This window comes from Pagrus major, chromosome 15 (assembly GCF_040436345.1).
Source record: "Pagrus major chromosome 15, Pma_NU_1.0".
NCBI classification, from domain to species: domain Eukaryota; kingdom Metazoa; phylum Chordata; class Actinopteri; order Spariformes; family Sparidae; genus Pagrus; species Pagrus major.
Window position 1 is genome coordinate 6,820,279 of NC_133229.1, and position 15,731 is coordinate 6,836,009.

Sequence of the window (15,731 nt, forward strand, 5' to 3'; positions counted from 1 at the left end):
TCCTTCAGAGTTATATGAGAAAGTGAAGCTCACACATCAGACAATCAGCCGTCTGTGGTTAAAATATGCTCAGATGAGTTAATGTACTGTAGAACTGACACACACTGTAACAGCACACAAGTTCAAATGAGGTCTCGGGTTGGTCAGACTGTTTTGCCGCTGGTATTCTCATCGCACACACAAACATTAACATACACACAAAAACACAACTGTGTCTCCTTGCACCAATGCTGCTCCAGTGGGGAGTGTGCAGGGCTGGCAACCAATCACAGCTGAGGATTTGCACCCCACCTCCCGTGTGGTGTTCCCGCTCGAATGCATTGGTCGACATGTCAATTTCTTATTGTGTGTGTGGAGCCAATCAGAGAGCAGAGTGGGCAGTAGCAGGTAGTAATTACTCTCCTGAGTTCATTTGAGTGGCGAGATCTGCTTCTGGATCTGTTTTAGGACGTTCACGAATGTTTGATCCAAAGACTTTTATTGCTTTGCTCTGAGTGAAGAGCGTTGTTAATGTTTATATTTCTATAATGCTGAAACTCCACCTGGTAATACTGTAAAGAGAAGCCAAAAAGTCAACACAATAAGAAATAAACCCAAGCACAGAGAGCCAGCTAAGGCTTCAGAAGTTTGTAAAACACACTGAACAACACTGATAAAAAGAAAATATCTATAAACTACTTGTTGTTTATTGCCATGTTTATTCATTTAGATAACAAGTCGTACACACTAATCACTCCACAATCTCTCACACATGCAATAAAAGTTAATTCTGGCAGAAACCATCTTTTTCTGACTTCCATCCAGATGAAACTGGTTGGTAACCAGACGAGCTCAGAGCTGCAGAGTGACGAGCTGCGGCCTTAAGTTCCACGTCCTTGAACCAGAGGAAAGACAAACAGGTGTTAACAGCCCCCGAGGAGGCCAGGGTTCATTTATCTCATCCTGTTCTGTCAAGTTTCAGTCTGACTGACTCTGTGACCCCAAAACCCTGACCCCGGCTTTTAAATTGAAACGCACCAGAGGGTCAACATGACACACATTTCATGTAGCCAATCAGACGAAAGGAGGAGACGCGGTCATTTTGTCAAACTGATTTGGGATTGGTTCAGACCCGGAGTGTGTTTCTTCTTTATAACATCTATGTCAGAATTATGCTGTTTCAATGATTTTCACTTATTTCAAATCAACCACACATTATTACATCATTAAAAGTGACAACATGAATAAAGTGTTAAAATCAAGACGACCTTCGTTCTATCTGTCACACCGGCTGTTAAATGATTAGATGAGGATTTGGGACACACTGGAAACCCCACTCACAACAACACAAAGGTCATCGGGCCTTTATCATTTTACTCTTCATCTTTTGTGGGGCCCAGCAGCTCTGCAGATGAAGCTTTTGAACTTTAAACTTTATCTAGTGTTTCCTCAGTAGGTTTCATAAATCCACCTCCTCACACTGACCTGTTGAACTCACACTAGAGCTGCAGCAATATCTCCACTGTTCCCTCTTTATCTGGAGGAACATGGAAGTGTAGATTAATTCAAAAGGAAGCTGCACAGGTTTTATTATAATTCATTAAATGGAGAGGATGTCTTCTTCAAAAAACAACCTTCCATACTTATTTTATGGGATGCCTTAATTGTACACACATCACTTGAAGTGTAAGGCTGCTGTAAGCCAACATCAACAACAAATAACACCTACACACTGACTCCAAACCAAAAATGTATGTGTGAATACATAAATTAAACCAGGCAAGGTCTTTTTCCACCAAATCAGCACCGGTTCTTGAATCACTTCCAAGATTCTTTGAACTTTGCTGCTGTTTAGAGAACCGGCCTGCGTTTACACCATTTTTGAGCCGTTGTAATCAAGTAAATGAGTTGCAAGTGTTCATAGAGACGGGTTAGGTTTAGATCCACCATAAATCTTATATTGTCCTGGTTTTTTTTATAGAAATGCTCCAAACCAGGCCTCCAGTTTCACTTTTTTACACCTGTTGCAATGGTGCATCTAACCTCTTCATGTAGGTGCACCCAATAATACATTTTAATTAGATTTTAACACATTATGAAAATGATTGTCAGCAGAATTAAAGCTACAGATTTCTTCATTTGACACAGCATACACAACAAGAAGCTGCAACAACCACAATTGTAAAAGGAAAATAACGTTATCAATAATATTATTGGGGTAATAAAACATTAATTGATACAACATGTGAACTTTGTGTTACCATAGAACTGTCTCTAAAACATAATGTATTCAGAGTGTTATTTGAAAGTCTGTACACAAAGCCCTGCTTTAGGCTGACAAATAATCTCAAGAAAATATGTTACAGGTGAACATTTGTTGTAAAGGTGACTGTCTACACACTCAAGCACACTGATGCAGTCAATGAAAATGTTCCGTTGCATGTGTAACCCTGCAACAGTTCAAAATTAGACATGCAAACTTGAACACAACCAGTTCCATGTTGGTGTAAAACAAAACAAAAAAAGGGGTAACAGAGATCCCCAAATATTATCTGTTTAAATGTATGATTTGGATGATAAAGGCTACACCTTAAACTGACACCTCACCTTGTATCCAGTAAATTATAATAAAGACAAACCTGTTTTCCAATATCTTGTCCCTGGGTTTGACTCTTTATGAAGGTTGTTCATATACAACGATTTAAAAAAAAAATTAACTAAGAAGTTAAAATTATCAAGATAGATTATAAGAAGCACCTGGTATGGATCCAGATCAAATTTCAGATGTACAAAACTAATTAAAATGAAATAATTCAAAGAAAATACATGCCTGATAAGAAACTGATTTAAAAAATGTATTGCAAAAAGTTACTGAGTTTAGTGGTTTCCCACAAACTTTAGTAGTTTGATTGATTTTACAGAATGATTCAACAACTCAAATACGACTTGAGAATAAAGCTGATGTGAAGAGATGTAGTCATATACAGGACAGAGGTAAGTTAAAGTGATTAATGCTGAGCTGGTCACAGTAGTTGTAAATATGTTCTAACCTTGGGGACCATGATTACATTTGGGTGAGTTTAAATGTTTCATCTCGATAGACTTTAAAAGTCACTAAGTTACATTTTGAGCGTTACAGCATTATCTAGATATTATTTTCTGAATCAGTGTGCATTAGTTTGAGAAATATACCAACACATATTCATCCTCTTCATGTTTGAAGCTGGCACGTTGTCAGAACTCTGATAGTGGTTATCTTTCAACATAACCAGAACAATCTTGTTAGAGTTGAAAAAATCCCTGGTCAGTCATTAACAGATGTTTGGAGGCAGCACGCTCTCTCTGACATCAGGCAGGACGTTCACATCTTCCCTGGTTTAATCTAGTTCATGTCCATTACATATAACTGTCTCTGACCTCCGACCTCTCTCTTTCCATACCACATGCCAAATCTACGCTGTCTTCAAATATATAGCCTGTGTGAAGCAGCAGACATACTAACAAAACATGTAGTGTGCTGTCATTGTCCTACAATGCAATGCACAAAGTGAACGGAGGCGGTACCCACAGCTGCAAACAATTAAAACACATTTTTAAGTGGTGGTAAAACTATGTGAACAACTTTGAAAACAAATATGTAGATGTATTTTTGTCAGGGTTAATTGGTAGTGGTGTTCCAAACTAGCAGGCCGATTGCTGTGCAGGGACAGGCCTACAGGCAGTGTGGAGCTTTGTTTGTCACTGAGTATTATAATCAGTTATATTGTTCATAAACACAGTGTAGAAATGTATGTCTACTGAATCTCTCTCTCTCTCCGGAGGAAATATTGTATCATTTCCTGTTAAACTGGTTAAATATGTTGATGACAGTAGACAATTCTTATAAGGTACATACTGTGTAGTGGTCCCCAACATTTTTGTCTGATGGAAGAGGAGCTCTACCCCTTAACTGACATTATCATCATGTTTGACATGTTTTAATTGATTATAAATATACCACTTTTAGCTACATTTTAAACAGTTTATCCATTACTTTAAGTTAGCTATTTAAACAGTTTATCCATTACTTTAAGTTAGCTATTTAAAAAGTTTATCCATTACTTTAAGTTAGCTATTTAAAAAGTTTATCCATTACTTTAAGCTAGCTGTTTCAACTGTTTATTCACCACTTTTAACCATGTTAACTGTTTATCTATTAGCTAGTTTTAGCGGTCTATTTCAGTTGTCACTCACACTTTACTTTTAGTTAACTTTTTGTAGCTAAAAAGCTTTTTCCATTTCTTCTTTCAATTGTGCTTAGCTTAGCTAACTAGCTAACTATCAGTGACCTTACATTTTTGAGCTAATTATTTCATCAGTTTATTCAGTTTACAGTCTTTGGATTAAAATGTCTAATTTGTTGGTAGTGAAAGAATAATGGAGACTTTTATATCACACTCAGCGTGCAGCTCCTGCCTCTCCAGGTTTGATTAGACCCTCTTGGCCCTGAGGTAAACTTAGGTCAGCTTGCTGCTGCCTTAAATGGCATTTATTTTTATGTTAACAGCTGTGTCTAATTTTCACCCATTCCTCTTAACAACACAAACATTGACGTAACTGTTAACATGTGCGAAGCCATAATGTCCCATGTGCCTGTATGTTCAGCCAGGAATCTGATATATAACAATTCTTTTAATATAACATTATATTGATTATTCTCGCAGTGCTCTCACAGTTCTTGTCACTGCTTTAAAAAAAAAAACACAAGCTGCATCTACCAGAGGCACACAACTGTCATGTTCAGACCTACAGGCCTACTCTAGTTTTACAAATACTCTGAGATACAAATTGAACTTAGCACATTGCATCTCAAAATTCAGGCCATTGAAGTAGATTGAACTTTGTAGTCAAATCTGCTTCAAATGAGGCTTTAAGCTGTGAGGAACAGTGGTATTTTATATTACTCACAACTGAGAGCTAGTTTAAATTCTCCTCTCATTTCATGAGGCCAACTCGACACCAACTCAAATTAGAGCCAGATGAGAGCGATGGAGAGAAAGGGTTTGTCCCGCTGCTGTTTACACCACAATAAAGAGACATTTGTTTATCTCTCCCCGTCTGCAGAGCTTCTATACCATATGAAAAGGTACAGAGTGGGTCTGACAGTCCCATTGTTTCTCCTGGTGTACGTTTTGTGCGTGCACATACAGTGTGTTTGTGTGTGTCCGCTTGCAGCACTTGCACAAACAGTCCTATACAGTCTGTGACTTTCTGTAAAAACACAGGCATAGTGAATCACCTGAAAGGCCACGAGATATCTGAGGGACACATCTTCATTATTCGATCTTCTCTCAGGAAATGGCTCGATATTTTCTGCAGTTGTGTGCAGAGACAGAAGCCTCGGGCTGCGACTGAGATGGAAAACAGAGTTTAGACAACAGGTGACCGTCTGTTCAAAACTTAATTACTAGCAGTGATGGAAAGTAACTGTTACACAGTTCTGGACTGAAGTATACATTTACTTTTATTGTCTCTTTTATGCTACTTTATACTTCTATTCCATTACAATTCAGTGGGAAATATTGTGTTTTCAACTCAACACTTACTCAAGTAAGTACTCAAGTAATGGACAGTAGTGTTGCGGTATTTTACTCAAGTATTTCCATTTTATTCTGGGCTGATTAGTGTGTAAATTAAACGACTCTACTGTATAAAGTAGTGAAGATTAGCCTCACCCTAAATCAACTGACATTAAAAATCTGCTTATACCTTAATGCATCAATAATAATTATAATCTAATAATCTAATATATATAAAACAATACAACAGACTCAGACCAGGCTTTTTTTTAGAATGAGAACTTTACTTTTGATAATTTTGAACATTTTGCTGATAAAACTTTCAATTTCAATGTAATTAAGATGTCATGTTTTGAAATATGGTGCGTTGTTAGTTTTAGTCATCCAACAGCATAAAATCAGCTCCACCTGTTACTGATACATTAATGTACAAGCGTCATTTTAATGTTGTAGACACTCAGAGTCGAGTTTATTTTAATCTATCTTCTAAAAACATTTAATAAAGATGGAGTATAATGATGTATACCCTGGTAAAACACAAGTACAAATACCTCAAAATTGTATTTACTCAGATTAAAGTACTCGGCTAAACTACTTAGTTACTTTCCACAACTGTAATTTGCTATAACGTGAATTTGTATCAAATTCTCACATTTAGAAGCTTAGACCATCAAATGTTTGGCATTTTTGCTCGAGAAATTATTGAAACTAGTAATCCAATAAAAATCACAAATGAATTTTCTTTTAATTGATCGATTGGTACTGTCATGTCATACTTACTGCCATGTTTTGGTTGCTTTCCAATCATTAATAAACATTAACTTGTGTTCTTTCTTAACTATTGAACATGCCAACACTGCTCAGATGTAAACAGGAGCAATTGCATCATTTTCACACCTGACAATAACTCCCTCTCTCTCTCTCCCTCTGTCTATAGGTCGCCCCGGCCGGGTCGAGGTCCGGCAGACAGAGCAGGCCCACTGGTGTGATGGTGGGAGGGGAACCCCCCACGCCCCATGTTTAAGATGTTCCTGCTCCCACCAAAGACGCATCTCATCCTGAAGCATATGACTGTAAACACACAGCCAAGTATCAAACTGTACTCGAGGGGTTAAACAAGCAGTTTCCACGAGCTGAAACGCCCTCCCATCATCCACTCCCCCCTGGAATGGACTGTCCCATGGATTCACATGACATGTGTGTGTGTGTGTGTGTGTGTGTGTGTGTGTGTGTGTGTGTGTGTGTGTGTGTGTGTGAGAGAGAGAGAGAGAGAGGGAGAGAGTGCGTGTGTGTGTGTCTTCTCTTACCCATATATATTGGGCCATGTGGACACAGACGTGGAGTTTTGCAGGATAGACTGTGTTGGCTGCAGGGCTGTTGGCCTCCCTTTCTTCATCTCTCTCTTAAAGAGAACCAGCAGGAATATAAAGCAGCCTTCAGAGCTCTCTGGACGGCTTGTTGGTGGGAACAGAGGAACCTTTTCTCCCTGAGAGCACTGAGTCTCTGAGTACCTGGCCCTGTAGCAAAAATGAGTGATCTGCCGGACGATGGCTCTTTCATGTTCACATCGGAGTCCGTAGGAGAGGGACATCCAGGTGAGTCTTCAGCCAGCTTCAGCTACCTGGCTGTGCACCTGACACTAAAAATATTAATATTATATTTAAGATATTTAACAACTTGTCACATCTTCTATACACTTTTTTGTAAAAAAAAAACAAAAAAAAAACAACAAAAAACAAAAACACAATTTCAACTCATCTTTACCTTTGTCTTACCTGCACACAGAGGAAATGATCAAACATTTCTACTAAAACTTTCATTTTGAAGAAACATTGACATGCACAACAATAAATCTATGCAAATTGATCTGTATGTCCAAAATAACACGCTCCAAGCATGGTTGGTATTCCATTCACAGCAACATGTGTTTACTGCAGCTCACTCTCACTTACGGGCAGCAGGACCTGAATGTGTGTGTGTGTGACCGAGTGGTGTAAGGTTACACGCTGAGGGGAAATAAAGTGACCAACTGTGAACTTAACGCTGAGCGTGCAATACAACTGGCATATATTCATAGTATTCATATAATCATTTACCTGTCAAATAAAAACACATGCAGATCGCACAGCCACAGAACAACTTCTCTTACAGCCTTAAGCTGATTAAAGTGACCTGAAGTCCAAAAAATGAACAATTGCATATTGGTAACACTTCACAAGTCCTCTGATTCAGAATTTGTGAGCAGTATACATATATAAACGTTTAATAAATGGTTTATAACACACTTTATTGTAGTTGTGAGCATATATATGTGTATAACTGTATCTGTTATCAACTATAACTCCTCCTGTGGGAAAACCAGAAGTGAAAGTGTGAGTGTAAATCATGACAATATCATACCATCTTCTGCAGTAGCAGCAAGCTACTTGGCATCCCAAGATGTTCTGAGGCCAGATAAGATGTATAATCTGTCCTGTGTTTTGGGTCTACCACTGGGTCGCCAACCAGTTGGATGTGCCCAAAAATCCTCCGAGGGGAGGCGTCCTGATCAGATGCCCTGACCATCTCAACTGGCTCCATCTGACGCAACGGAGCAGTGGCTCTACACTGAGCTCCTCAAACTACCTCTAAGGCTGAGTCCAGCCACCCTACTGAAGAAAACTCATTATGGTCTCGTTCTTTCAGTCACTGCCCAAAGCTAGGTTTGGAACGTAGATCGACTGGTAGATTGAAAGCTTTGCCTTCCAGTACATCACTGCTGACATCGCACCAAGCCACCAATCTGTCCATCTCGCTCCATTTTACCCTCACTCATATACAAAACCCAGAGATACTTGAACTCCTTGACCTCCGCTTCACTTACAATTAATTTAGCTAACTCGCCGGGGCATAAATATCCAGGTGGCACAACCTCAACTGCTGTCGGTTTGGGACAGGATCACCTCGGCCTCTGCACATATCAATCAATGACAGGGATGTTGTGGTTATATTTTGACAGACAGTCCAACACTCACATTTTAGTCCAGAGAATCGGTGACAACAGACAAACACCCACAAGAACACAGCACTCTCACTTTGGTTTTATAGATATATAGTTATGTGCTTGATCGGCAAGTGACAAGATTTTGGTATCAGAAGCGTTCTGGTTTCCATTTGTAGTCTGTTTTTAGCCCGAGTTGTATCGACCAAAACAAAGTGGAAAGGCATTTGTCAAAATCTAATCTCAGAACACATCAGTTATTGTCTGATGTCGATTTAGCTTTTACTTAGCTTTTTTTTTTAGATATGGCTTTATAGACATAAGCAATGTCTATCAACTCTAATACCATTCATGTGTCTCAAGTTGCTAATCGGACTGTAAACAATGACCAGCATGCGAACGAGGCAGTCTTGACCCGAACATCCGTTATCCAAATATCCTCTGACTTCACCAGAAAACATTTAAAAGAATGTAAAAATAGTGGTGCAAAACTACATTTTAATGAGTTATGAACCATTTATTATATGATTTTATATCTTATAAATACTAAATCGATGGACCAGATGTTCTGTAAACACCTGAGAAAGCGTTTCTAACTTACAGCCTGGTGATAAAAGTCAAAACGTACTCTGCCCTGTATACCTTTGCCTTCAGAACCCCCACCCTCGTCAATGTGTTGTAATCCTCTCACTAATATATAACCTTACAAAGTCCTCTGTGACAGATCAATAATAAGTAAACACAGCAGAGTTAGCCAGTTGTGCAGCTTAAATTAATTACACATTGACTCAAGAAATTCAGTTTGGTTCTTTTTTTTACATTATTGAGTCAATACTTAGTTTGTTAAGTTCTTAAAAGACAAATTACATCATAGAAATATGCAAAAAAGTAAAAGACGTGGTAAATGAAAAGAAAATGAAGAGAAAAATGAACACACGTGATAATTATAATCTAAAAAGGCACTTCTGCAATTTTGATATGATTCCAAAAAACTCTTCCAAACCATCTTTTCAAAATAGCACACAGTGTTTTATAAAAGCAGCACTGTGAAGTCAAGCAGATGGTTCAGGTTTCCAGAGAAGACGGTCGACAGCGACAATAACACTGAACACTTGGTTTCTGTTACAAACAGAAAACAAAATGAAATGTGTCCACGTGTCACATATTTATCTTTTTCTCTTCGAAGAAATTCTTGACATTGAATTCCATAAAAGTCAATTTCTCATGATAAAATTCACAGTATTAGATTTTCCACACACTGTTTGTACATTGACAGAGGTGTGTGTCCTTGGTAAAAGGCTGCGCGGACACCTTTTGATTTGATAACACATCTCGAGGTCTGGGCTGTTCCCACTGATAGCGGACATTTGTAGTGATCAGAGTCGGACCCGTCGCACAGATATGTAGTTGTTCAGCTGCCTGCTGATGTTGTTTGTGATCGAACCTGTGTGTCGCAGGATGCAGAGAGAGATTAACACTGAGTCCTGGCTCCTGCAAACACTCCTGTTAGGGTTAGGGTTAGCACGTTCTCTCACGCTAACAAATTCTTTCATTAATATAAGCAAAACTGTCTGTAATATTGCTCCAATATATAATTTTTTCTGTCAAATAAACCTCTCAGTGTGATTATAAATTCATATCACACCATCTAAACGTTTTGCTTGATGATCCACAGACAAGATTTGTGACCAGATCAGTGATGCGGTCCTTGACGCTCACCTGAGGCAGGACCCAGATGCCAAAGTGGCCTGTGGTGAGTAAACTAGACTTCAGATCGATGGAGACACACAGTGTGAGTGCAACATGTGGTCAGCTTTGACATAGCTGCCTGTAAACAATCTGACCCACTGGCCTGAACCTCACCTGGAATTTGAGTCATCAGCATTTGTGAGATTATTTATTGTATTTCAGTATTGACCTCTGAATGTCACGAGATGACCGCTTGTGAGCTTAAACCCTTTGAGCTTCCTGTGAACAGGCCTGTCAGCTATCTTAAGTGTTTTTTGTGTAATCGTGCTGATTGTATTAACAGAGACGGTGTGTAAGACTGGCATGGTGCTGCTCTGTGGAGAGATCACATCTCGGGCCAACGTGGACTACCAGAAGGTTGTGAGGGACGCCATCAAACACATCGGCTATGACAACTCTGACAAAGGTGAGAAAATAACACAGAAATCAACAACATTAGGGTTCATTTGTGCGCCATGTTGTCAGCTTTTTACTTCTCTTTCTCTCTCTCTTCCTCCTGCAGGTTTTGACTACAAAACGTGTAACGTGCTGGTGGCTCTGGAGCAGCAGAGTCCGGACATTGCTCAGGGGGTCCACGTTGACAGACAGGAGGAGGACATTGGAGCTGGAGACCAGGTAGAACCGTCGCAACAGGACAACGTGTCCTTTGGCTCCTGTTGGCTCAGTCAGATAGTCACATATCCCAATACGACGTGTAGTGGAATGATTGTTGCTGTTTTAAATGTTTTATTCAGTCATATCAGATAATCATTCGCAACACCAAGCACACATTTCTCTGTTGCTTTAAGTACTTTATATACAGTGAGCCAGTTGAGTCCGGTCACTCCCCACCCAGGGGTCAGGTTCCACCACAGGGTCAGAAGATAAATCTGACGGGTTAGGAGATAATTGATGAGGGCTGGAACGAAGGAAAAACAAAGTTCTGCTACACAAATGTGGAATTATTTCATGTTTTAGTGAATATTGAATAATGTCACCTCAGCTAGACACTGCTTTTTTATGAGACGTCACAGGCCAAATGTTTTGATACCACCGGTTTAGTCTTTAACAATGCTTTGTATTTAATCTGTTATAACTACTTAAAGGTACAATATTTCCCTCTTAAATGTTGTGTAGTAGAGGTATAACAATGCATAAAATGGAAATACAAGTATCTCAAAATAATAAATGTCTTTGGTTACATTCCACCGCTGAAATTTAAATTAGTTAAAAACTAACAATTAAAAAAAAACACCTAGATTTAATATTTGTAGTATCTATAATATCGTGTTTGAGACTGTAAAATAAAGTTAGCTGATCAGGATCTTCATATAAATCTCTTCTTAAAACACAACTTTATCTGAAAGCATATCTTATTTTATTTGATTTATCTATTTTTGTTTTATTATACTGGATTTTATCACTAATGTATGTCCTTTATTTCTTTATACCTACATATATATTTGCTGTTCCTGTTGTTGCTCTGCGTGAAGTATTTTGCAGGACTTTGTTTTTGAAGTCTTCTTTGTATGGATTATATTATCTCTGTCTCACGTGACTGTTCTGATGTTACATCAATATAACTCGCTCCAGCTGACCCCTCTCAGGCTGCAGTGTAGTGATAATGTGCATATCAGTAGTTTGCCGTCATCGGCCTTTTTGTTACTGATTAAGTCAACATTACTTTTTCCTGCTGATGATGATCCATTTTGATATCCTGCACAGTTTGCATCTGTTGTTTCTGCTCTGACTCTCTGTCTCTGCTTGGCAGGGTCTGATGTTCGGCTACGCTACAGATGAGACGGAGGAGTGCATGCCCCTCACCATTGTCTTAGCCCACAGACTCAACGCAAAGATGGCTGAACTCAGACGCAACGGCGTCATCAGCTGGCTGCGTCCTGACTCCAAAACACAGGTGACTTTTTGTGGTTCTCTTACAACACAAAACAGAAGTGAATGAGTTTATTGTTGTTACTCTGGACGTCCTCCAAGAGATTAATTTGGGTGCCAGCAGACACAAGCGGATCAACAGTGCCTACTGTAGCTATTTAAGATAAAGCTCTCTGTGTAGAAATAATAGACTTTTGACTGATTTGGAGGCAGTTAGCCGCTGACTGCAAGTCTGAGACATTAAGTGTCTAATTCCTCTGTGTTCCAGGTCAAATTTGGGTTGTTAGAACATCCACCTATCCGAACAGCTTTAGATTTAGCCCAGATTGGACCCAGCACATATTTACACCACATCAAAGAAGTATTAACGAATTAATAAATTAACAAAGTACAAAAACAGCCACTTTAATCTGGGGTGTTATAAAAACACAAGGCCATAATTTCATTAAGAGTTTTAGGTGAGGGTCTGCACGATTACACAGTTATGGGAAACTTTAATCATCCTGTGGAGAAATCTGGGTCAACGTTTGATTTCTTCTCTGTGCCACAGGTGACGGTCCATTATGAGCAGAAGGACGGAGCTGTGATTCCCAAGAGAGTTCACACCATTGTGATCTCCGTCCAGCACGATGACTGCATCTCACTGGAGGAACAGAAGAGGGTGCTCAAGGAGAAGGTAGAGCCCCCAAAACACACCTAACAGGGCTCTGACTGATGTTTTTTCTCAAGAAATGTAGTCTTAATGTTGCATTATTCTATCAGGTGATCAACGCTGTGGTTCCTGCTAAATACCTGGACGACAACACCATCTACCACCTCCAGCCTAGTGGCCGCTTCGTCATTGGAGGACCTCAGGTGACCATCACGCACAGACTGCTTATTTTACCTAAAGATAAACTCATACTCACGTCTCATTCTTGCTGGTCGTCCTCCTTTCTTTTGCCGAGCAGGGTGATGCTGGTGTGACAGGCAGGAAGATCATTGTAGACACATACGGAGGGTGGGGAGCTCACGGTGGCGGAGCTTTCTCTGGCAAAGACTTCTCAAAGGTTGACCGCTCCGCTGCCTACGCCGCTCGCTGGGTGGCCAAGTCTCTGGTCAAAGCCAAACTGTGCAGGAGAGTCCTGGTGCAGGTGAGTGTCCAGCTTCATCCAAACACACACGACGGCTGCGGCCGTTTGAAGCATAGACGTGCTGATAAAAACCACCTCTCTCTTCCTGTCTGCGTGTGTTACAGGTGTCTTATGCTATCGGAGTGGCCCATCCTCTGTCCATCTCCTTGTTCACCTACGGTTCCTCCGAGAAAACAGAGACAGACCTGCTCCACATCGTCAACAAGAACTTTGATCTGCGGCCAGGTGTCATTGTCAGGTAAACATTGGAGATTATGAGAATTTTTTTAGTGATTACATCATCTTTCAGATCAGACTCATGACATACGCTTTTGTTTCTGGAAAATTTAGACAGTCTTTGTGAAAATTGTTGAAGCTGCTGCTTTCTTCTGCCTCTCTGTATTAATTGATTTTACCACTAGAGGGCGCCAAAGTTGGACATTTTCAATTTGTGCACATTGTTCTTTAATGTGCAGATGTGAAACCAATCAGAAACTTGACAAGCAAAAATGGACAATCATAACTACATAGTATATAGAATTTAAAATCAGACTGGTATTAATCTGCGATGTGTTTATCTCTGATGTTGCGTCTCTTCTGTGTCCTCTCCAGGGAGCTGAACCTGAAGAGGCCGATCTACCAGCAGACAGCCTCTTACGGCCACTTCGGCCGACCAGAGTTTAGTTGGGAGATTCCCAAAAAGCTTGTCTTCTAAATACTCCACCTGCTCGTCCTGATCGACTCACCTGGAGGCTGAACAAGATGCCTCTTCGTGGGCTACATCTGCCAGCTCCATCGACTTATAGGATATTTTTAATCGGAAGAACTAAAGCCAAAGTTAGGGATGAATCAGCTTTAAAGATAAGATAAAGATAATTATATGCAGGAGTGGTTGTAGCTGATGGACATATAATGGGACACAGAGGACATGTCAGTAACCAATTTCTTTCTAGTCCCTAAAATATCTGATTATTGGTGTTTTAGAAATATACGTACAATCACCAGTCAAAGAGTTTCCCTGTTAGTGTAAAGGAACACCACAGCAACTAAAACACTCTGATGATAAACCCTAGAAGCAGAGTGTTTGACCTCAACGCTGTGACCTTCATGTGACCAGTATGATGTACAGAAACAACCTTGGTGCTTCACTTTTAAAAGTATTTTATCCTATAAACGCCACAAGTGTAATTACAGTTCAACCAAAGGCTTGGCTTTAAAAGAAAAACTTAATCTTTTTGTTGTGACTGTAAAATTCCTTTTCTAAGTCTTACTTTGTCATTGTGTGCTACAGGAAGCTGTTCGCACTGTTACAATCACCACTGAACAAGAAGACAGGTCATTAAAACGCGGGCAGAGCTCTTATGTCTTAATGTTACAATCAGTCCAATGTAAAATAGCCATGCAGTCTCATGTTTTCACACTGCTCTTCTTCTTCTCTCACCTCGCTGCTTCATTTTCATATCAGGGCACTTTTATTGCCGCACAGATCTGTATCTCTATATGTCTTTCTTTTTTTTTTACCTGCAGGCCTGCTGTGTGTCCACAAATGTGACGCATTTCAGCAAACAACCAGAAGTCTTAACTCTGATTTGATTTCTGAATCAATCTCTGCTCTCTTTGCAGTAAATAAGTGGACCACTGATGTCTTACATTTTCTTAACTTGTACTATAAGCTTCTGTTGATCCAAGTTAATATCTGATAGAATACGATCTTCTATATCTTTGTGATACTAAGCTAATTTCTTACTCAATGCTTTACTTAAAAACCTTTTAGACTATTGTACACTTGCACTGCAGCTCTACTTCACAGATCCAGATCCTTCCCCATGAGTTTAGAGGAAAAAAGGGAGTGTTTATTGAAATATTTCTCAGAGGGCAGTTAGAAAACTGTAAGTCAGCTTTCGCCATGCTTAATCACAAAGTATTTAATCTAAATCTTTCCTTCTGAAACACTTCTGAAGGGATGGAGGACGTGTGACCAGTACTCCCTTTAAAACTTCATGTGCTTTCATCTACAGCCGACATTGTTTTTGTAAGAGAGGTTTTTCTCAACGTAATGTGTTAATCTGTGTCATCTACTGTCCGCTCTGTCGGCAGACAAACTGGACAATGTAAATAATTGAACAATAAAGAAAATTAAAGATGTAAACTGTCACCTGGTCTTTTCTACCTGTTAGATTAAAGGAGAAGTTCACCCAATTCACTTTTTTTAAATCCCGTTAATCCTTTTAATTTAATATATAGTGATGAGGTAATGTATGTAATTTTGGCGATGTAATATTAATAACAGTAATTTGACGATGGTGAAACAAATAAAGCTTTTAGTGCCGTAGGGTACCACCAGACTACAAAGCAGCCACATATGGGACACAAGTCATGTGGTCCAAGTCCCAGGTCAAGTCACTTGATACTGCAAAGGCAACTGCATTATTCTGTTTGTCTGAATAGAAAAGACAAGGTAACCCCCCCTTTCTAGGAAAAAGA

General features: G+C 39.5%; 1 protein-coding gene and 1 long non-coding RNA gene across 2 annotated transcripts; one reads left to right on the forward strand and one right to left on the reverse strand.

Annotated features, from left to right (window-relative positions):
- Positions 1-678: 678 nt before the first annotated feature.
- On the reverse strand, positions 679-6,581 carry LOC141009573 (uncharacterized). The gene is made up of 3 exons (XR_012180145.1): positions 6,435-6,581; positions 5,258-5,369; positions 679-874 (listed from the first exon to the last, which is right to left on the reverse strand). It is a non-coding gene; the product is annotated as an uncharacterized lncRNA (long non-coding RNA).
- Positions 6,582-6,880: 299 nt separating this feature from the next.
- Positions 6,881-15,396, forward strand: mat1a (methionine adenosyltransferase 1A). Its single transcript, XM_073482234.1, has 10 exons — positions 6,881-7,132; positions 10,193-10,270; positions 10,550-10,672; positions 10,769-10,881; positions 12,017-12,160; positions 12,686-12,811; positions 12,898-12,990; positions 13,086-13,268; positions 13,373-13,506; positions 13,860-15,396. The coding sequence occupies exons 1-10, from the start codon at positions 7,066-7,068 to the stop codon at positions 13,960-13,962; spliced, it is 1,164 nt and encodes a 387-aa protein (XP_073338335.1). The 5' UTR covers positions 6,881-7,065; the 3' UTR covers positions 13,963-15,396.
- Positions 15,397-15,731: the final 335 nt, after the last annotated feature.

What these genes read in the sequence shown, in the direction of transcription:
- mat1a (XM_073482234.1), top strand. Translation starts at nt 7,066, where the DNA reads ATGAGTGATCTGCCGGACGATGGCTCTTTCATGTTCACATCGGAGTCC. An exon ending in ACATTGGAGCTGGAGACCAG is followed by an intron (nt 10,882 to 12,016) that starts GTAGAACCGTCG and finishes TCTGCTTGGCAG; the next exon opens with GGTCTGATGTTCGGCTACGC. An exon ending in CGGCCAGGTGTCATTGTCAG is followed by an intron (nt 13,507 to 13,859) that starts GTAAACATTGGA and finishes TGTCCTCTCCAG; the next exon opens with GGAGCTGAACCTGAAGAGGC.